The sequence below is a fragment of the Erpetoichthys calabaricus genome, chromosome 2 (assembly GCF_900747795.2).
Source record: "Erpetoichthys calabaricus chromosome 2, fErpCal1.3, whole genome shotgun sequence".
Lineage (NCBI taxonomy): Eukaryota > Metazoa > Chordata > Cladistia > Polypteriformes > Polypteridae > Erpetoichthys > Erpetoichthys calabaricus.
This window is the reverse complement of record NC_041395.2, coordinates 5306941-5327862: the sequence shown is the minus strand read 5'-3', so window position 1 is coordinate 5327862 and position 20922 is coordinate 5306941. Positions and strand designations below refer to the sequence as shown.

At 52.8% G+C, this 20922-nt stretch overlaps 2 protein-coding genes across 3 annotated transcripts in view; one reads left to right on the top strand and one right to left on the bottom strand.

Annotated features, from left to right (window-relative positions):
- Window positions 1-6352, top strand: part of inpp5f (inositol polyphosphate-5-phosphatase F) — a 51427-nt gene extending 45075 nt beyond the window's left edge. The window contains exons 12-20 of the mRNA XM_028825612.2: window positions 30-150; window positions 2172-2300; window positions 2381-2498; window positions 2871-3066; window positions 3150-3221; window positions 4415-4488; window positions 4573-4701; window positions 4938-5025; window positions 5116-6352. Of these exons, the coding sequence (XP_028681445.2) occupies window positions 30-150; window positions 2172-2300; window positions 2381-2498; window positions 2871-3066; window positions 3150-3221; window positions 4415-4488; window positions 4573-4701; window positions 4938-5025; window positions 5116-6211 (2023 nt within the window). The 3' untranslated portion in view covers window positions 6212-6352. The remainder of the gene's footprint in view (window positions 1-29; window positions 151-2171; window positions 2301-2380; window positions 2499-2870; window positions 3067-3149; window positions 3222-4414; window positions 4489-4572; window positions 4702-4937; window positions 5026-5115) is intronic.
- A 3770-nt stretch (window positions 6353-10122) lies between these two features.
- mcmbp (minichromosome maintenance complex binding protein) overlaps window positions 10123-20922 on the bottom strand; it is a 34460-nt gene continuing 23660 nt past the window's right edge. For both annotated transcript variants that reach the window (XM_028825632.2, XM_028825631.2), the window contains exons 8-16: window positions 18568-18665; window positions 18269-18432; window positions 18063-18186; window positions 17869-17986; window positions 17480-17645; window positions 12787-12920; window positions 12542-12706; window positions 12373-12461; window positions 10123-10317 (exon numbers count right to left, since the gene is read on the bottom strand). In XM_028825632.2, coding sequence (XP_028681465.2) covers window positions 10191-10317; window positions 12373-12461; window positions 12542-12706; window positions 12787-12920; window positions 17480-17645; window positions 17869-17986; window positions 18063-18186; window positions 18269-18432; window positions 18568-18665 — 1185 coding nt within the window. In that variant the 3' untranslated portion in view covers window positions 10123-10190. The remainder of the gene's footprint in view (window positions 10318-12372; window positions 12462-12541; window positions 12707-12786; window positions 12921-17479; window positions 17646-17868; window positions 17987-18062; window positions 18187-18268; window positions 18433-18567; window positions 18666-20922) is intronic.

Sequence of the window (20922 nt, the reverse complement as noted above, 5' to 3'; positions counted from 1 at the left end):
GACATGCATGCGGGTCTCTCTTTGTGCAGGGTGGACCAGGCGGGAGTGATCTGCAAGCAGGAAGGCATCTTCCGAGTGAACTGCATGGACTGTCTGGATCGCACCAACGTGGTACAGGCTGCCATAGCCAGGGTGGTGATGGAGCAGCAGGTAGGTAGGCAGGCAGGCTGGCCAGCCAGCCATGGCTCACATTGTCTTGTGCATGTGAAACGAGACCCTCAACAACTCATCTGGTGCCTTCTGGTCACCAGAACCTGGGAGGTGAGCAAAACCTGTGGGAGATCACTCTGAAAGCAGCTGCCACACCACTAAGCACACGCAGCAGCTTGGCACGTCCTGTCCTCCGCTTGGCCTCGTCTCTTCCTTCTCTCCTGGGCATTCTTTAAATTCTTACCCATTAAACCGGGGGTTTGACAGTCTGGATGTGGAGTGAATTCTCCAAAGTTCTCATGATGGGTGGCGCCACCACCTGTGCTTAGCTGAGATTCCTCCACCTCGGCAATGAATGGGCATCACTCTGCGCACGTCGTTTGGGATTTGTCATTTGTTCAGGATGTCTGTCAGAATTGAAGACGTCGACCTGCGTGATGACGGACTCTCTGTGGTCTGCCGTAAGGTAGAGTTGGGGGCAGCGTCCAGGTGATTGTGCGCCATTGATCAGCTTGGTCCTCAGCATCAAGCAGTGGTGGGCCCTTTGAACCGTAAAGGCGCCATAATTGAAGTGGTCACCGCAAGGCCGTTACGTCTCTAAGCTTTTGTTCATTTTTTGCATATTTACTTACACTTTGAACATGTGGTCACTTTGTCTCCAGTTTTAGTACGTCATGGCGTCGTCATTTTGTCTGTTGTTCGTGTTAATCGTGATACTGTTGGCTCCCCACTCGCTATGTCAAGTGCTTTAGAAGTGTAAGGAATTATTCGCATTATTTACTTTTGAGCTTGTTAAAATTTGTTCGCTTTATTTTCAGAACATTATAACGTGGCTGCTTTCTTTGTTGTCCCTCTTTAAGATGGCGGCGCACTACCGGGGGCTTCCAAGCTTTTGAATTTTCCAACAAACCTCTCACAAGGACGTTGGCACTCTGCGTGACTTTTGACTTTGCTTCCTGCTCCGTCGGGGTCTGCGCTGAACAACTGAGCCAACCGTAAACACTGGAGAGTGGAGGTGGGCAACAAAACCAAAACTCAAGTCAGCGGGAAGTCAAAAGTTTGTGCACAAAAACCAAAACGTTACTCAAGTTTGGAGTCAAGTGACGACCGTTTGGACCCCTTAACGCTAATTTGGGGTTTGTGACGAGCACCTCGAACTTCTGTTAGAAAGAATCCAGGATCTAGGGTTGGTTATTTAGCATAAATGCCATCATCTCAATGAGATTGTCTGGCATAACTTGTTGTCGGTACCCCAGGCAGCCCACTGTTGCATCCTAACAATGACACCACAGACTGGCACCGCCAGTAACAAAAAGGAGAACTTGAAATAAAAATTACAACAAAAAAAATGGAGCTATCTACTGTAGAATAAAACACCAGTGTGTCCATCCAGTCCCACCAAGCACTGTGATTGGTCAGCTTGCTTTGATCTGATTGGTCGGTTTTCCTTAGGTTCATCAAGACTGGAAGTGCCAGACAAGAGAGGTTTGACACACATGAGGACAGTGAAGGAAGGCATAGGAGGAATGCTGAGAGTCATCTTCAAAGCCAGAAAATATTAATAAGAATACGAGTGATGTTTTCACAGCGGGTAGTGGGGGGGGGGGCGTCTACCATTGGCGGTAGTCAAAAACCAAACAGAAGGTGAGTGACGCGCCTAATTGTGACAGAGTGTGAGGCGCCGGGCAAGAGAGGTTTAGACACATGAGGATACCGAAGAAAGGTGTGGGGCAAACGGTGAGGGCATGCATGGGGCAAGAGAGACCAAATATTTTAAAAAGTACTCCGTGTCTTAGACAGTCGGAAAATACTTCAGCGTAATCCGCTCCCGGCTCGTGACAGGCTTATTCCCTTCTCCTCTTCCCTCCCGGTCCGTTTGCTCCTTTGCTGTTTGGCGTGCCATCTTTCCTTCTGGCAGATGTCGATGCCCACGTCTTGTGTGTTTCAGTGGTTACCTGGCAGTGTCGCCTTCACCCTACAGAAAGGCCTTTCTTATTGTATTGTTGTCTTTTTCCACACAGTTGAAGAAGCTCGGGGTGATGCCTCCAGAACAGCCGCTGCCCCTCAAATGTTACCGAATCTACCAGATCATGTGGGCAAACAACGGGGACACGATCAGCCGCCAGTACGCCGGCACAGCGGCGCTCAAGGTGAGCAGGGCTGCCGTGTCTCGTGACACCTGTGGGTGGCGCTCGCTTCTTCCACTCACTGTTGTCTTCTGTACCCAAAGGGTGACTTCACCAGGACAGGAGAGCGCAGGCTGACCGGAGTGATGAAAGACGGGGTCAACTCGGCCAATCGCTACTACCTGAACCGCTTCAGGGATGCCTACAGGCAAGCCGTCATTGGTAAGGTGGCACATTCAAGAGCAGCGCCAAGTGTGCTCAAGATAAAAAGGCTAGTGCCGTGCCCCGGGGGGCTCGCCGGGTGACCGTCTTGATGATATATGGTGACTTGTCACTGATTGTTTTGTGCGAAATACTGGGGCTGCTTCACGCAGGGCATTTATGTGCCCCTCGGTGACCCCATGGCTTGTGGTTATTGTGTTGCTTAACACTGAAGATGGGGGGCAGTAGAGCAGATATATCTGGGGGTCTTTATATTCAGGCTCTGGTCACTCTCCACACCCCCCACCTAATAAAGTCACTTGTCCTCGAGTGCCATGCTGGCCTTGGTAGTCACCCTGGTGCCACCCCTCTCACCTTCTTTTCATGTTGCAGACCTCATGATGGGCATCCCGGTGACAGAAGACCTCTACTCGATCTTCACAAAGGAGAAGGAGCACGAGGCCCGGCAGGCCGGCCAGCGCAGCCAACAGGAGCTGGTCAGCCTCCTCCTGCAGAACTACATGGAGATGCTGCTGCCCGACGGAGAGAAGTTCCACGGGGGGTGGGCACTCATCGACTGTGACCCCAGGTACCCGAGCCTCACCTTGTTTTGTGTGCCCCTCAGCCCCACTGCTTTCAGGCGGGTGCTCACTCTGCTCTTGTTCCTTACAGCCTCATTGATGCCACTCACAAAGATGTTGACGTCCTCCTGCTGCTCTCAAATGCTGCCTACTACGTGGCCTAGTGAGTACCCTTCTGGTTTGGCTGTGCCCGCCCCAGGCTCTGCTTCAAATGCTGTCTAATAGGTCCAGGTTGAGTGGCGCCCACCCCATGCTCTTCTTGAAATGCCACCTAGTAGATTGAGGTTCAGTGGTCCCCTCCATGAGCAAATTCTAAAGCTTTCAACCAGCTGGCCTAGTGTGTGCCAGTTGGGTTCAGCTGTGCCCACCCAGGGTGTACTGTAAATGCTGCCTACTACGTGATGGAGTGAGTAGCATTCAGGTGCCCAGGCTCTGCTTCAAGTGCTGTCCAACCTTTAAATGCTGCTTACTAGGCAAGTACCCTTCAGATTTACTTGTGCCAACCCAGGCTGGCATATCAAATGCTGCCTGCCTACATGACCTACTGAGCAGGGCCATCTTAACAGCATTATAGACCTCCCGGGCAAAATAGTGCACTGGCACCCCTACCTACACAGCCACTCAGCAAGTCACAACATACGTAGATTAGCATGGGGGCCCCGGGCAACTGCCCAGTGTGCCCATGCGTTAAGACGGCCCTGCTACCGAGTACCCTTCAAGCTTAGTGGTGCCCCATCCTAGGCTCTGCTTCAAATGATGTCTAAGAAGTTCATGTCACTTGAAATGCCACCTACCAGACTGAGGTTCAGTGATGCCCACCGCAGGCTCTACTTCAAGTGTTTTCAACCAGCTGACCTAGTGAATGCTAGTCGGGTTCAGCCGTGCCCGCCCCAGGCTGTACTCTAAATGCTGCCCACTACATGATGAGGTGAGTAGCATTCTGGTGCCAAGTGCTATCCAGTAAGTTCATGTTCAGAGGTGCCCGCTGCAAGCTTTGCATTAAATGCTGCCTACTAGGTGAGTACCCTTCAGACTCAGTGGTGCCCACCCAGGCTGTATGTCAAATGCTGCCTACTACACGACCTACTGTGTACCCTTCAGGCTTAGTGGTGCCCTCTCCCAGGCTGTGCTTCAAGTGCTGTGCCCATATGCCCCTCAGGCTGAGTGCCCCAACTAGTGAGTACCCTTCACGTTCACCCACACCCCACAAGGCTGTGCTGCCTGCAGATGGTATGGTGCTTGACTCCATTTCTTGCGCTTGCCCCAGTGCGGTGGAACCCACTGAGGAGGCGCGGATGGTGCCCTTGATGCCACATCAGACTGCCAGCTGTTTTTTTTTTTTTTTTATTTCCTCAGTTATGATGATGATGCCGACAAGGTGAGCCAATACCAGCGCCTGAGCCTGGACGACCTGGAAAAGATCGAGATTGGTAAGGAGCGGTGACTCCTCGAGGTCACACTGGCACAGTGCCCTCCTCTGGTTACGATCCGCTCTTGTTTTTGGTGCCACACAGGACCAGAGCCAACGCTTTTTGGGAAGCCCAAGTTCTCCTGCATGCGGCTGCACTACAGGCACGGCGAGATGAGTGGGTACTTCCATACCCTCCGGGCAGTGACCCGCAGCCCTGAAGATGATGGCAAAGGTATGCACGTTGTCCATGCCCGTGATGGAAACGAGATTGGGGCGAAAAAGAAGATAAGGCAGCAAGAAGGGCAAAGTGCCAGCCTAGTGAGGGTCTGTCGTGAGGGGCAGAAGACCAACTTCCTGGCACCAGCCTGTCCAGGCTAATGCCACAAATGATGGCAGCTGCTTGGCACCTCAGGGGACAAGAAAGCGTCCATCTTGTGCGCCACCTCACTTGCCTTTCTTGCCTTTCAGATACGCTGCAGTGCATCGCCGAGATGTTGAGGATCACCAGGCAGGGCGCCGGCCAAGACGTCCCGGTGGTGGAGAGGAAGCTGGAAAGGTAAAGACGTGGGGGGCAGCGGCCTCTCTCTTTTGGGGGGGCCCCCTACTGTTTGTCTGTGGACCCCCCACCTTTCTCTCTCTCTTTCAGAAAGCGCAGCAAGCCTCACGAGGACATCCTGGGGGTCCAAGGCAAAGGGCAGGGGCAGCTGCTGGGGAGCACAGGACTGGCGCAGGGCAAGAACTTCCTGCTCAACAAGTTCTCGTCGTTAAACCAGAAGGTGAAGCAGACCAAGTCCACCGTCAACATCGGCAACTTCAAGCCCCTCGGCAAGCTGGGCAACTTCCCCAAACCAGAAATGAAAGTCAACTTTCTGAAGCCCAACATGAAGGTCAACCTGTGGAAGTCGGACAGCAGCCTGGACACCGTCGACGGGACCCCGGCGGGCAAACTCAAGGAGCCCTCCGATTCCGACATGGAGATCTCGTCCGACTCGGATTCCTTCCACTCCGAGAGCGAGGAGGGGAGGCAGCGCGCCGGCTCCCTGGACAACGCCGACTACGTGCTGCCCAGCTGTGGCATCGTGGTGACGGCGCCCCGCGTGGGCAGCCGCTCCCAGTCCCTCACCAGTACAGACCTCGGCATCCCCATCCCCTCCATCATCCGGGTCACAAACTGCGACGGCATCCTGGAGGGCCAGCGCCCCGAGCCCCCCGCTCAGCCCGACGACGGCCTCCTCATTGACTTTGGCACCCCGATCGATGCCTACTGCCACCAGTTTGTGCAGGACGCCCAGAGCAAATCGCAGACGGCGCCGGAGGCCGAGCCGGGGATGAGCCCGAGCCGAGCGGCCGAGCCCCCCGCGGACCCTCTGCCCGAGCAGCAGCCCCCGCCGCCCAGACCCTCGAAGCTGGAGGTCCAGTCGGAGGTCACCGTGCTGTCCCTCCAGGCCCCGTCCTCCGCCGCCTCGTCGTCCTCGCAGAAGAGCCTGGGGTCCCAGCTGGAGGTGGACGTCGGCCCCTCCCCCGCCGAGGGCAACGGAGGCCGCGTCGTGTCCCCCTTCGCCAAGATCCGCAGCTCCATGGTGCAGGTGGCCAGCCTGACGCAGGCGGGCCTCACCCAGGGCATCAGCTTTGCGGTGGCCAAGGTGCAGAAGAGCCCTGAGCCCGAGACCCTCAACGAGGCCCAGGAGAACGAGCTGAAGGCCATGTTCACGCAGTGCCAGACGAGGATCATCCAGATCTAGCGCCCCCCCCTCGTCTGGCTGGACAGACCACCACCTCCCACCCGCCGTATGTGTTTTAGACGTCTTTATTTATTCCTGTCTCGAGTGTTTGTTCGCGCGCGCGGAGGGGAAACAATCTGCTGGATTTTAAACCGTCGATAACGTTAGGAGAATATTTTAATAAAAAACGACAAAGCGGCGGGCTGCTCTGCGCGTGTCACTGTGTGTGCGTGAGAATGTGTGTGTGTGTGTGTGTCAGTGTGTCAGTGTGTGTGTGTGCGTCTGTGCGCGTGTCAGTGTGTGTGTGTGTGTGTGTGTGTGTGCGTGTGTGTGTGTGTGTGTGTGTGTCTGTGCGCATGTCAGTGTGTGTGCGTGAGAGAGTGTGTGTGTGTGTGTGTGTGTGTGTGTGCGTGTGTGTGTCAGTGTGTGTGTGTGCGTCTGTGCGCGTGAGAATGTGTGTGTGTGTGTGTCAGTGTGTGTGTGTGTGTGTCTGTGCGCGTGAGAGTGTGTGTGTGTGCGCGCGCGCGCGCGGGTGTCAGCGTGTGTGCGTCTGTGCGCGTGTCACTGTGTGTGCGTGAGAATGTGTGTGTGTGTGCGTGTGTGTGTCAGTGTGTGTGTGTGTGTCTGTGCGCGTGTCAGTGTGTGTGCGCGCACTTATGGCTTCACCGTCACTGATAAAAACACAATGTGTCATTGGGAGATGCTGGGTGGCACCTGCCAACACCTTGGTGTCACTCTACATGCACACAGGTACATTTTATTGAGCTGGGGGGGCACGCCAAAAAAAAAAAAAAGTACAAGCGACCAGCATAAAGAAAAATGAATGAGAATGGGCACTGTCTAATGGCTGCCTTCCTGTAGCGCCCCCTGGTGGCACCAGAGTACTACAAGTCTTGTGAACTTCTGCCTTGCATTTTCAACCAACACCCTGCCCAGGATTGGTTCCTGCCTTGTGCCCTGTGTTGGCTGGGATTGGCTCCAGCAGACCCCTGTGACCCTGTGTTCGGATTCAGCAGGTTGGACAATGGATGGATGTTCAACCAACAGCCTGCAGTGCCACAGGGCAATGGGCATGAGTGCCCACCAGAATGCCAGCCGGACTGAACAGACATGGGCCTCAGGAATTGCACCCCATGCCAGCTGTCCTTACCCGGGGGGGGGCACCACGCCAAGGCACTTTACAAACATGGCAGGTGCCACAAGTGGTTTGCATTTGATTTTTGCAGGTGGAATGCAGTCGCCTCCTGGTTGTGAAAAAGTCTTTGCCTCCTTCCTACTTTTTGTATGTTTGACCCAATGAATGACCGCAGTAATCGGGGACAGAGAATGCCTGTGAACACGTGACAGGAATTTAAAGTCACACGAAGGGCCTGTCACCCTTGTGCAAAAGTCATCGCCCCCTCTAGTTTCAATGCTTGGCCCCTTCTTCCTCCAGTTTGCTCTCACGGTTTCAGTCCAGACGTCACCTGCTCAGCTAAATCTACCTCATGGGACAAACGAAGGTCCACCCATCCAATCAGGTTCATGTCAAGACTGGGGAGCCCCTCAGATGGTGGCCTGCCACCTGACCGACTGACAGGACAGTCGAGTGGACTTCTGCTCAAGTCCTCCCAAGTGTCCTCTCATCCATGCACTTTGCCCTTTTAGACTTGCTGGCGCACCTCCTGCTCTCCCTCTGGGGTAGCTGAGGTTCCTTCTGTCCTGCTGCTCTGCCATCGGCTGTTTTGTGATTCTGGTGTCCTGACCTTAGCGAAGGGTGGAGGGGCTTTGGCCGTACTTCTGGTGGCAACCTTGAGCGAGTCATCACTGTACCCTCTGAAGTTCTGCAGGTGGAGGGCACAGCTGTCACCCTCTTGGAATTTCTGTCATGGTGGTCCCGTGTTCTTATGGTGACCACCTCACTTGAGTGTCAGCACCAAATTGTGATCATGGGGGGGCCGACGGGGCTGCTGCTCTTCCGTCTTCGGCTGTTCCCAGTGGCCGCTGCTCCCTCCATTTTGTTTAAGTGTCGGCCCTCCAAGTTGTTTCTTTTTTTACTTAAATGGCAGCCAAATAAAACAGAGATGTGAAGTCAGGGACCCCACAGACCCCAAGCAGAGTCATCTTGTTCTTCAACTCCATGGCCTGTTGCTGCTGTTTCTATGATGGTTGATCCCAGCTGAGACCACCATGAAAATGTTTTGTGGACCTGAGCAGATCAACGTCACCGAGACCTTCACCGTCCTCTCTGTTCGGATGTCCTGTGATGGACGCAGGTGGGCTGCTCATCTGTTGGCTTGTTTTTGGATCTTCTTACTGATTGGCTGATAATTAGGGAAAAATAAAATTAAAAGGGGCATCCAAGTCTTAAGAAGCAAGAGACTTTAAAATGGCAGCTACTTAAGAAAAGGGCCCACATGAGAAACTGGAGACCCCCAAGCCGGGCGGAGGTTTATGTTCACTCAGACGAGTCACATGATCAGTTCATTCTGGCCAGCAGTTCGAGGGAGGAGTAAAGGGGGCATTTACCTTTTCACAGGTGTAACGTGGCTCCCCGCCTGTCATAATGTGAGCCGCGTCCCATCTGGCTCCTTTAATCTAATTGGCCATTGGAGAAGTTTGGGGGGGGGTAAATACTTTTGCACACCATATTGCCTCTTTTCGGCAGTTTGCTCTCCAATCAGATCCTCTGTCAGCACAGAGAAAACCACGGCCGGGCATGGCCTGTCACTGTTTCACAAGCTGGGCATCGAGGGCAAGAGGGTGCCAGCAGGGACAGAGAAAGCAAAGCTTTAGTCAGGTGAGGCAACAGGAGAAAAGAACTGAAGGCTAAATGGCGAGCGGCCGAGACCCCCACATCCTGCAGACTTGGTGGCACAGCTCCAGACAGACCACCTTGGGGGCCTGCGGTCCGCTTCACCACGTGTGCCTTGTGCTCACAGGTATTAATGTCATACCAGAATTGAACTGAAGACCCCCATGCTTTTTATAGCTCCTTTCCTTGCTGACCACCCTACCACAGCCGTGTTGTTGCCACAGGGGCTGCAGTTGAGAGACTCGCCGATGGGCACGCGGCCTTGTGCTTTACGTGGGTCAGGCTGCAGCTCCCTGTGTGACAACTGGAGTTGGGGACAGACCGCTCACAGAATGGCAGCCCCCCCACCAGCAGTCACTATGACAAAGACCACCTCCAGTGCCAGTAGTAAGGAGCATCTGGTGCTGGCCAGGTGACGGCAGTTGCCACTGTAATGTTTGGGATGGCACAGCTCTATGGCATCCCCTGTGGTGATGGCTGGGATTACATGAACCTGCCACAAGCGCAGCCACAGCCACCTCCAGTAGTCCAACCAGAGGAGACCCGGTGCTGCTGCCATTTCTGTCCCTTTTTAGATGACCTCACAGGGCCACTATGGCTTCCCGAGAGACAGATGTAACTTGTGCCCCCCTTCGATGGCCAAGAGAGAGAGAGAGAGAGCGCCAGCTGGTAAAGCCTGTGAGCCACAAGACGAGCGCCCATCCGCTGAACCCGTTTACTCCAATCAAACCCCAGCCGTCACCAGGGGTCTGTGCGTGACCACCACGGTTAGCTGGTGCTGGGGGGCACAGCAGGGTCTGCATGTCTTCAGAGGTGTAATGGCCTTGAAGACCCCTGCCACCCAGAATGCTCTTGGGCCACCTCCTGGTGTGACAACAGAGGACATTGGGCACAATGTGCTTTGAGTACTGAGAAAAGCGCTATATAAATGTCATGAATTATTATTATTATTATTATTATTACAACTTTAATATCAAAACAGCTTTTAATGCAAAAAAAAAAAAACAAAACAGTTCATCCATTGTGGGGTGCAGCACACCCCCCCCCCCCCCCATTTCCCCCACATTTCCCACCCCACAGAAAAATAGGAAATCGACTCTTCAGTAGAAAGCAACGTTAAAAAGAAAATTGTCCTTAGTGGGGGAGGAACGAGTCCTCTCCTAAATCTGGCACTTGGGGGGCACCGCCCCCCCGCTGCACGTCACCTCAAAGCTCGTTGCCGTTGACGCACTTCTGCTGCTCCAGGCGTCTCCTTCGTAGGATTTCCAGCTCCTTTGTCCTCTGCCACCGTTCCCTGGACAGTGACGTCTGACCGACGCTGAGGGACAGCAGCCTGGGGGGGGGGGGGGCGAGAGAACAAAAAAAAATTAATCAAAGACAAGGGGGGGGCGGGAAACACGTGAAGCCCCCACAGACACGCAAGACAAGTCTGCCAATGGTTAAACGTGGAGGGAGGGGTCATGCAGATGAGCCCACACAGGACACGCCCCCATCTTCGACCACAGACAACTTTATGGGGGGCTTTAGTGTCCGGTTATGAAAAGGTGACGACAACATGGACCTCTTTACATGGACCACCGAGTGGGCACCGATCCCGACGGAGTATCTGTAATCCGCAGTGCTGGCTCTTTTTGGAATATTTGCACATACAGAATGGGAGATCGTCGGGACCCCTTGATCAGGCCCCACGCGTGTGCAGTGACAAAGTGACGACTGTGGCGGGTAGGCCCCTGAAGAGCTTCGTTGTTTCGTCATCACCACTGTCACCAGTTTTCAGATGGGGTGGGCACACATCCATGACGGCGGCCATGTCAGTGAGCAAGTGACTGTCCTCGTACTGCACAAGGGGCACCGAGCGAGGACGACGCTCCACTTGTTATCACGTAGCACAGGTGGCAGAGTGCGGGGGACCAGTCAGTGGGGCTTGATGGCACTCGCTGCTTCACAGGGGACCCCAACCCCAGTCCCACTTTGGTAATGCTGCCAGTTTGCTTGTGCCCACGTGGGGTCAAAGAGCCATCATACTGAGGGGACGCCCCACCCTCCTCTCGCACAGTAAGACCCCCACCACTTCCCCAATCACAAGGGGTGTTTTAAAATGTGGTCAACTGCCACCCAATCATGAGAGGGGCACTCGGGCTACGTACCGCCACCCCTGCCACATCTTCATTTTAAACAAAAACGGCCACCTTCACGTCAGTGGAGACCCAAAGAGGATGAGTCCTCCGTGAAGGCCTGGGAACGCCGCCCGCCGTGCCATCGATTGCCTGGTAAACGACTCGCCTTTCCTGCACGCCACGCCGCCATCAAACTTTAGCAGACGCCATTTGGGTGCACACAGGTGACCAACGCCATGGAAAGAAGCGACTCCTCTACGCCCGCCGTAATGACATACGACAGCTGACCAATCAGGGAGTGAGACAATGTGATGAGCAGCAGCCAATCAGGGAAGAGCCATGTAAAGAGCAGGAGCCAATCAGAGTGCGATTCGAGACAAACAGGACAGTGTGGACAGAAGGCAAGAGCCGGACTGTGGGGGTCCGAGTATTTAAATGAGTAAACGCTGCAGCGTGGACGGGGTCTCGGCCTGCCACTCGCGTTAACGTTTGTGTTGACGTGGGCTTTGTTTTTATGCTCAAATCCCACCTTTCACGTGGCCACCTCATAAACGTTGGTACGAGTCTCTTCAGGTCACCGTCAGCCCAAACATCGAGAAGCGGACGTGAATCCCTCAACTTGTTACGCTGGCATGACTAACACGGCCTGCACAAACTTTACCCATCATGCACAGCGTTCCCCGTAGTTACATCGGCCCCGTGTTGGATCATCAGCGCTCACGGGCTGAGACCACCAGGGGTTTGGGTGTGTGGCTCCACCCCCGGAGTGTGATTGGTGTGCTCAGATTACCTAAACGAAGTGACCAACAGGCAAATTAACGAGGAGCGAGAACATCCTGACGCGTGACGAACACAAAGGTGCAAACGGGCAACGGTTCACTCAGCTGGCATCTTCTCAGAAAGTGAAGAACCACCAACTACAGAAGGAAGAAAACGTGTGAATGCGGCCCTCCAGGACCAGTGTCTGCCACCCCTGCTCTTCCTGTGCCCCACCATCACGCCAATGCCCAACCCTGTCACTCACGGACGCGGCCCTGATGTCACCACACACATCGAGCCTCCAGGTCTTCCTGCGCTCGTCACCGCGGCTTTTTAACTTTAATTAATGAACTTCGCCTAAACGGAGCAAAGACGGGACGAGCAGGTCATCCCACACAGTGAAGTAACGTGTGTGTGTGTGTGTGTGACACCCCGACTCTCAAATCCTGCCGAGTGTGTCGATGTGGCGTGCAGGAGATGGACAGACGGGGCGCTCACTCCACACGGCTCACCTGGCAATGACGAGCATCCGGTGAAGATCTTCTGCTGAAACGCTCCGTGGCTCGTTCTTCCGCATCTCCACAAAGTCATCCTCAACAGCCTGCAGTGGGAGAGAAGGCATATGGGGGGTCAAAGTGATGGCAGAGCCAAAGGGGGGCCCACAACTGACAAGAAACTCACCTTGGTCACCTCGGCGGAGATGCTGTACTCCAAGTGGCGCACGAGGCTCAAGTAGATCCGGAACTTGGTCAGCAGGGATGGCAGCAGTGCGTCCTGCAGGCTCTGCATGTACTGCTCAAGGTGTGGGGGGACAACCTGGGGCTGCAGGTGGACCTGGCAGTCAAACTGAGCAGACAGGACTGGGTGAGCAGGGCGACGCCAGCCAGCGCGAGTCGAGGTACGGCGCCCGAGGCCTGCTGTCTTACCGGTAACAGAGATCTCCCCTCCGACGCGATGAGCACATTAATATTGCAGGGGAATTCCATCCGGTGGAAGTTGAAGTCGTAGTCCACCTTCTGCCACGTGATCAGGTTACCGAGCGCCGCCAGATTCTGGACACCTGCAATGGGCACACAAGCACACCCCTGGTATGTCAGGCGGGACCACCAGCCCCGGGAACGCTTCGTCCTGCCTGGTGTGGCAAATGACTGGGGACCTTGTCCCACTGGGACGCCTGGAGACCGGGAGAGGGGGGGGCCAGTATCTACCCCCCCCCCGGACTGCATCAGGGCCACAGATATTAACCCTGTGGGGGCGCCTAGATGGTTCCGAGCCATGGACTGCAGCACTTCCACCACCCCAGGAACATCATCAGGGTCCGCCTCACCACAAATGGGGGGCAGAGAAGAAGGAAAGGAAAAGTGACCGGTGACTGGGCTGTGCGGGATTTGGACATCTGGCTGTCTCTGTGTCTGTCTGTGTGCGGGCGCACAGAGAATTAAGATGGGGGGGGGGGGGGCACCTTAGCTTACTGGAAGGACCACGGGACACAAACGTGGAGCTTCAGCCACGGAGACATCTCGGCGAGGTTGACATCACTCAGGTTTAATAGAGCGAAGAGCTAAGGGGCGCACGCCGGGACCACCCGTCACGACCACCAAGAGGGCAAAGTGCATGTGGTGCGAGTCTCACTAAGGGACGTCCAGCGCTTGACCAAAGTAGCTGAGCGCATTCACAGATAAGAAAGACGTCAACATCAGGTGGGCAAAAAAAACAAACGGGGACGCTGCCAGGGAGCTTCATGGCCACCGTACAGGAGACCTCAGTGTATGAGCAGGTGACCAAAAGACCCCCCGCTGAAAGTCTCGGGTTACTCCAACAACACGTGGCGGCCTTCTCTCCACCACAAGCTGCCCACGGCAGTCTAGGAGGAAACAGAAACCCCTGACCATGGCGGCCATCACTTGAAGCACCGCCATCTGCTAAACAACTGTGAGGTCAGAGCGGACCCCAGTGTGACCCCCTCCGTCACTGGGGGTTTAGGAGTGGAATCGTCAAGTCCAGTGGCAGGGAGTAGCATTGACGTGACAAAGTGGCCACCTAATGGGCCTGCACTGGGGGTGTGGAGGTCATCGGCACCTTGTGGTGGAGATTCCCTTCCTTGCATCCTCTCTCTCTCTGTTCCCAGTTTCTTTTCTTGCACTGCATTGCTCGGACTGTGCCCACCATTTTCCTTTCCTTCATACCCCTCAAAACGTAGTTTCAGTCTGCTGATGCTGCTAATGCAGGACAATCGCGTCTTCAGCTAATCGGATAGAATTAATAATAAAAATAAATCGATTGGTTTTCATTTCTCTACATTCTTCTTTCTGCTGCTCTGGTTAGTGGTCACCACAGCAGATCATCTTCTTCCACATCTTCCTGTCCTCGTCATCTTGTTCTGTCACACTCGTCACCTGCATGTCCTCCCTCATCACATCCATAAACCTCCTCTTAGACCTTCCTCTTCTCTGGCAGCTCTATCCTTAGTACCCTTCTCCCAGTATACCCAGCATCTCTCCAAACCAACACCATCTGGCCTCTCACCCGTCCCACCTGAGCGGACCCTCTAATGTCCTCCTTTCTAATCCTCGTCACACCCAATGCCAATCTTAAACCTGTACGTACACCAGCTGTTTTGTGTGTGTGTGTTGTGGTGTGTTTGGAGTTGATGGGTTGGTTGGCACAGGACTCCCGACCCCCCCCCCCCATCCCGCCATAACCCCCAATCCTTGCTCTGCCAGAAAGGAAGGCCAGATTTCCATTCAGCCAGAGTACTACTCAGGTGGGCTTCAGCCCAGGGGTATCATACAGAGTGCCACTTCGGTCAGGGTGAGGGTGGCTGGCTGTTGTTCAAGTCGTAACACGGTGGAAACGGGCGAACGCAGCCTCGACTTACAGGTGGTCCACAGGCTCAGCTTTAAAAGGGCATCCTGAGAGCCGAGCAAGAGGAGCCGTTAAACAGTCAGTATGGCCTCAAGTTCTACTTCAAGTCCCCCAATACTTTCCTCCTAATTTCAGTGCCACCCACACAGTCACAGCACCACTGAGTTGTTGTGTCGCCCACAATCACACAAGGAGGGCCACGATGGGCTTTAACAGGCCCCGCTCTCGACAGCCTCGACTCTCCAAGAAGAAAGAGGAAAAACGGAAGAAACCTCCGGAAAAGGGAGTTCAAAGAGAGACCCCTCTCCAGGTAGGGTGGGCATGCAGTGGGTGTCATAAAGAAGGGGGGGGGGGGGGTCAATACAATACAATACAATACACAGAAGAGAACAAATCCATACAGTATAAAAATAAAAATATTACAAGTACGGAGCAGAATTGGGGCGGCACGGTGGGTGGCACTGCTGCCTCGCAGTTAGGAGACCCGTCTGGGATCGCTTCCCAGGTCCTCCCTGCATGGAGTTTGCATGTTCTCCCCGTGTCTGCATGGGTTTCCTCCCACAGTCCAAAGACATGCAGGTGAGGTGCATTGGCGATTCTAAATTGGCCCTAATGTGTGATTGGCGTGTGTGTGCCCTGCGGTGGGTTGGCGCCCAGCCTGAGATTTGTTTCCTGCCTTGCGCCCTGTGTTGGCTCCAGCAGACCCCCATGACCCTGTAGTTCGGATATAGTGGGTTGGATAATGGATGGATGGAGCAGAACTCAACAGTAGATGATACACCATAATATAATTTGGATTTGTTTAGAGTCCTGGAGACCTCGGCCATCAAGCCGTCTCCCCTCATATACTACATGTTGTTATTTATATAGCGCCTTTCCCATGCTAACAGCCTCTCTCTAAACTGGAGTCTTATCTGTACATACAGCTGAAGTCTGAGGTTTCCACACTGGGACGCCAAGTTCTCTAAAACTCCCTTTCTAAGCCCTCCACAGATTTTATACTAACAAACTGTAAATGTGGAACAGCACTGAAGACGTCTGCTCTGTGCAGGGCTCAAGTAGTTTTTCCATCAATGTCCACAGACCTCCGAGTATCTCACCTTTAATTGAGGATGTCACAAGTTTACACTTTATTAACTGGGTCTTTAAACAGCTTGGAAAGTTCCAGAAAATGATGTCAAGCCTTCAGGCAATGAGACAATTAACTTCTGATAGCCGGCCAAGCTAACTGGAGTCAACATGTGGATGGATGTTAAGGCCGATCATCAAACTCGCTGCCTCTTTGCTTGACACAATGGGAAAAATCAAAGAAATCAGCCAAAAAAAAAAAAAAAAAAAAAAAAAAAAAAAAGGTGGCCCTCCACAAATGTGGTTCATCCTTGGGAACAAATTCCAGATGCCTGAAGGCTCCACGTTCATCTGTTCAAACAAGAATACACAAGTCTAAAACACCAGGGGAGCACACAGCAGTCATACCAACTCAGGAGGGAAACCCCTTCAGTCTCCTAGAGGAGAACAGACATTTTGGTACAGAAAGTGCAAATCGGTCTCAGAACAGCAGCAAAGGACCTTGGGAAGATGCTGGAGGACACAGGGAGACAAGAACTGATCTCCACAGTAAGGCGAGTCCAACATCGACATCACCTGAAAGGCTGACCAGCAAGGAGTCACCGCTCCAAAGCCACCATCAAAAAGTCAGACTGTGCTTTGCAATGGCACATGGGGACAAAGATCTGACCTTCTGCAGAAATGTCCTCCGGTCTGATGAATCCAACATCAAACTATGTGGCCATAATGACCACCGTTATGTTTGGAGGAAAAAGAGACTGAGGCCTGCAAGCCAAAGAACAGCATCTCAACAATCGGGCATTGTGTGAGTGGGCACATCATGTAGTGGGGGCTGCAGGATGGACTGGTGTGCTTCACAAAACAGATGGCATCACGAGGAAGGAAAAATGGAGATAAACTGCAGCAACATCTCAAGAGCTCAGCTAGGAAGTCGAAGCTCAGTAGCAAAAGGACGAGGACCCCAAGCAGACCTCCAACATTGTGGCAAAATGGCTTAAGGACAACAAAGTGAAGGTATTGGAGTGGCCATCACAAAGCCCTCAGTCTGATTGAGCTGAAAAGGTGTGGGGGCTGACAAACCTGTCCCAGTTACACCAGTTCTGCCTGGATGAATGGATTGTGAGACGCTCATGAAAGGTGACCTGAAACGTTTGGCTCATGTTAAACAATTTAAAGGCAATGCTGCCGAATACGAACAAAGTGACCCACTAGCAAGAAAAAGGGAAACGTCTGTGAACATTGGTGGACAAAAGTAGAGGTCTTCAATGGTGAGCCAAACGTTACAAGAAAATCAGTGAAGGGCTTAGAAAGGGAGGTGAAAGTTCATGCAGACGTCTGTTCTGAATCTTCTGAAGTGATGAAGATAAAGAATTCATTTCTTAGGATTACAACTACAACACTTCTTAATCTGCGTCTCCCAATCGTTGCCTGATTAGTGGATCCTTACACACAAACATCCATCAATGGAGGCCACAAAAGGGCCAATGTGCCACCGATGAAGGTTTTGAGATTCGCACCCCCCCCCCCATATTGTATTTGAGACGTCATCTACGCTAACATGAGCGCCAATAGAAATGCCAACCAGAGAGCTTAAAGTTGAACCACTCCATACACTGCACTCTTCTGTTGAAAGTGCTTTAGGCTGCCATGACAGCTGGCACACCGGGTAGTTTGGAGGACACTGACCTGCCGAGTCCAGCTGCCCCTGCTCCAGTTGCGTCTCGTCCACAAACAGGCTGGTGTTCCTCGCCAGCTGCAGCACGCCGCTCACTAGCCGATTGGCCGAATAATCTTTGCGAGGGATGAACGTCAAGCTGTTCATGTTGTGAAGGGTCATGCAGAGGTGGTAGGACTGTGTAAAGACAGAAACAAGTCGGGTCAGGCCGAGTGCGGACAGCCTCCTGGAAATGGATTCATCAACAGATCTTGGTGGATGGCAGGCACGGCCTGCTGTCGGTGTGAAAGGCACATTTCATATGGATGATGGCAAGACGTACAATGTCAGCTCAGGTCTCTGTAAATCAGGAGAAGTCACAGAACAGGTCATCACCTAAAGGCGGCTTAGCCACACTTACGCAGGGCACAAGGAGCTGGATGATGCGGTACAGACGCTCCGTGTAGTTCGAGGGACATGGACAGCCACTCAAGTTCACGGTGAACTTGCCCAGAGGAAGGACATCGTGCCTCGCATACCTGTAATACCCATAGGTAAGAAGATTAGAGTAGGCCCCCCCTAAGGCTTCAGTCTAGCAGTACTGGTGCTACTCACACATCAGAGACCAGGTGTAGGAGGAGATACTCTGCAGCCACACCGTCTCCCAGCAGCACACCAGTCAGCAAGCCCAGCAGCTCTGCCCGTACCGTCACCAGACCAGTAAGGAAGTCGCTCACAACTGAAAAAGACAAACATTTCAAAGTCCCACATTCCCTCCGAGCCCAGACGTGTTGCAAACATGGCACACTTTAAAAACTTACAGCTCGTGCCATCCTCCGTACACAGGCTGGCAGGCACCAGAGGGTTTACGTGTTTCAGCTTATGTGCCAAGACAGCATGGAGCCGTGGCACCAGGGAGGCTGGAGGGCTATGGACCCTCTGTTCCTCATCTGCCTCCATCGGATCCACTGACAAGGCGTCATCCCTAGTGATTTGGAAGAAAAGTCGAAGTTGGCACACTTACCGGGTCACACACTCCGAGCACAGGGCAGAGACACCGGGTGAGCAAGAGCGACACTGAGTCCCCTGGCCTGAGCCCCACAATCCCCACTCACTTTACCTGTGGTCACCGAGAACACTCAGAGCGGGATCCACCGACAGAACGCCGTACACGTCCATGATGTCGTTGACTTTGAAGTTTTCCCAGTTTTCGTAGACCTGTCAAAAGCAACAGCGCCTTTCACAAACCGCGACATCACGTAGGTGTGGGAGTTAAATACGACGGGGACGGCCCACCGCTACGCAGGGGTCTCGGGGTCATTCCTGGGGAGCCACTGTGGCTGCAGACTTCCATTCTAACCAGTCTGACAAATCACTGGGCCAGACTTACTTGTACAGCACGGGTGTCCAACTGCAGGCCTGGTGGGCCGCAGTGGCTGCAGGTTTTCATTCTGACCATCGTCTTCACTGGTGACCAGTTTTCACTGCTAATGAACTCCTTTTGCCTTCATTTTAGTAGCCCTGTTGTTAAGGATTCAGACCTCCGAGTTGATTCTTTTCTTCATTAAATGGCAGCCAAACAGAAATGAGACGTGAAACGAGCCAACAGATGAGCAGCTGCACTGGGATTTCAAACTCCAACCAGTCTCTGAATGAGAAGCTGATTCTTGCTGTTCATTAAGCCCGTTATTTAATTCAATGGCTTGTTGCTGCTCTCATTCTGCCACAGCAGACATTTCCAAATCTGTCGAGTTTTCTGTTTTTTCTAAGAACATTTTCAAAATGGTTTTAGTGACCTGAGAGATCAACCTTACTGAGACCTTCACCTTTCTTTATTTTCAGATATTGTGTGACGGGCACACAGGTGAGCTGGTCATATGGTGGCTTGTTTGATGTCTCATTATTATTTAGCTACTAATTAAGGAAAAAGAGACAACCAAGGGGCCTGAGTCACGTTAATTAAAACTAAAGCAAAAGAAATTAATTAGCAGCAAAAACTGGTCACTAATGAAGAAGATGGTTAGAATGAAGACATGCAGCCACTGCGGCCCTCCAGGACCGGAGTCCGACACCTGTGCCTTAGTTATAATGAACGTGACTCAGACCCCTTAGTTGTTTCTTTTTAATTAAATTAGCAGCCAGACAATAATGAGACCCAAAATGAGCCGCCACATGACCAGCTCACCTTCGCCCAACACACAACATTTGAAAATAAAGAAAAGTGAAGGTCTCGGTGAGGCTGATCTCTCAGGTCACCAAAACATCAACAGTTCTGTAAAATGTCTGCTGTGGCGGAATGAGAGCCGCAACAAGCCATGGAATTAAATAACGAGTTTAATGAACACAGAGAATTGGCTTCTCATTCAGAGACTGGCTGGAGTTTGAAATCCCAGTGCAGCTGCTCATCTGTCGGCTCGTTTCACGTCTCATTTCTGCTTGGCTGTCATTTTAATGAAGAAAGGAATCAATTCAGAGGGCTGAACTCGTCTAACAGTGATGGGGGGAAAAGTGAATGAGCAGTGAAAACTGATTAGGAAAAGGGTGAGAATGAAAACCTGCAGCCACTGCGGCCCACCAGGCCCTGCTCTACAGAAGTGTCCTTGTTTAAATAGCTGGACTTCAGAAAGATGTCAGGAGTAGTTAGAAGTAATGTGCCTTAAAGACTTCACTTTCTATTACCATCTTCTTTATGCTCCACCTCTTCATATGGAATGTGCTCCCTAAAATCCTATCCAAATACGGACCATTAGTGACGCAGAAAACTAAAGGGTAGCAGCTACTGCAGAGCACTTTGGAGCTAATTAGTAAGAAAAGGCTTCAATAACGAGAACGGGCAGCACAACACACACAAGCATTTGTGACATTAAAACAAAAAGCGCAGCGGTGTCCGGACTGGGACAAACACGGCAGTCGCTAGGAGACGGCAGCTTGCCACGTGGCCCGAGGCAGGAGCCTGGCGTTAAGGAAGTCCACGGGAGTCAAGCTGACAACAACACCGTCTCGCCTCTTCTGTCTGATCAGCACACACTTGAAGGTGACGTTGCTCTACAGCGGGGGTCCTCAGTCCCAGTCCTGGAGGGCCGCAGGTTTTTGTTCCAACCCAGTTGCTTAATTAGAAAGCCAATAATTTAATTTCATGGCCTGTTTGTGCTTTAACTCTGCCATGTCAGCTCATTCTCATATCTGAGATTTTCTTTTCCCTTTCTAAGGATATCATCCAAATGAGGAGGAGGAATTCTCAGTCCTTCACTTTTTCCTTTAATTTAACCCAATTGTGTGTGATAAACACACACCGGTGTAAATGGTAACAAGCTAAATGGAGAACTGCTGGTCTCTTTTGTCATTTGCAGGTTATTGCTACTGCGGTGGGTTGGCACTCTGCCCGGGGTTTGTTTCCTGCCTAGTGCCCTGTGTTGGCTGGGATTGGCTCCAGCAGACCCCCATGACCCTGTGTTCAGATTCAGCGGGTTGGAAA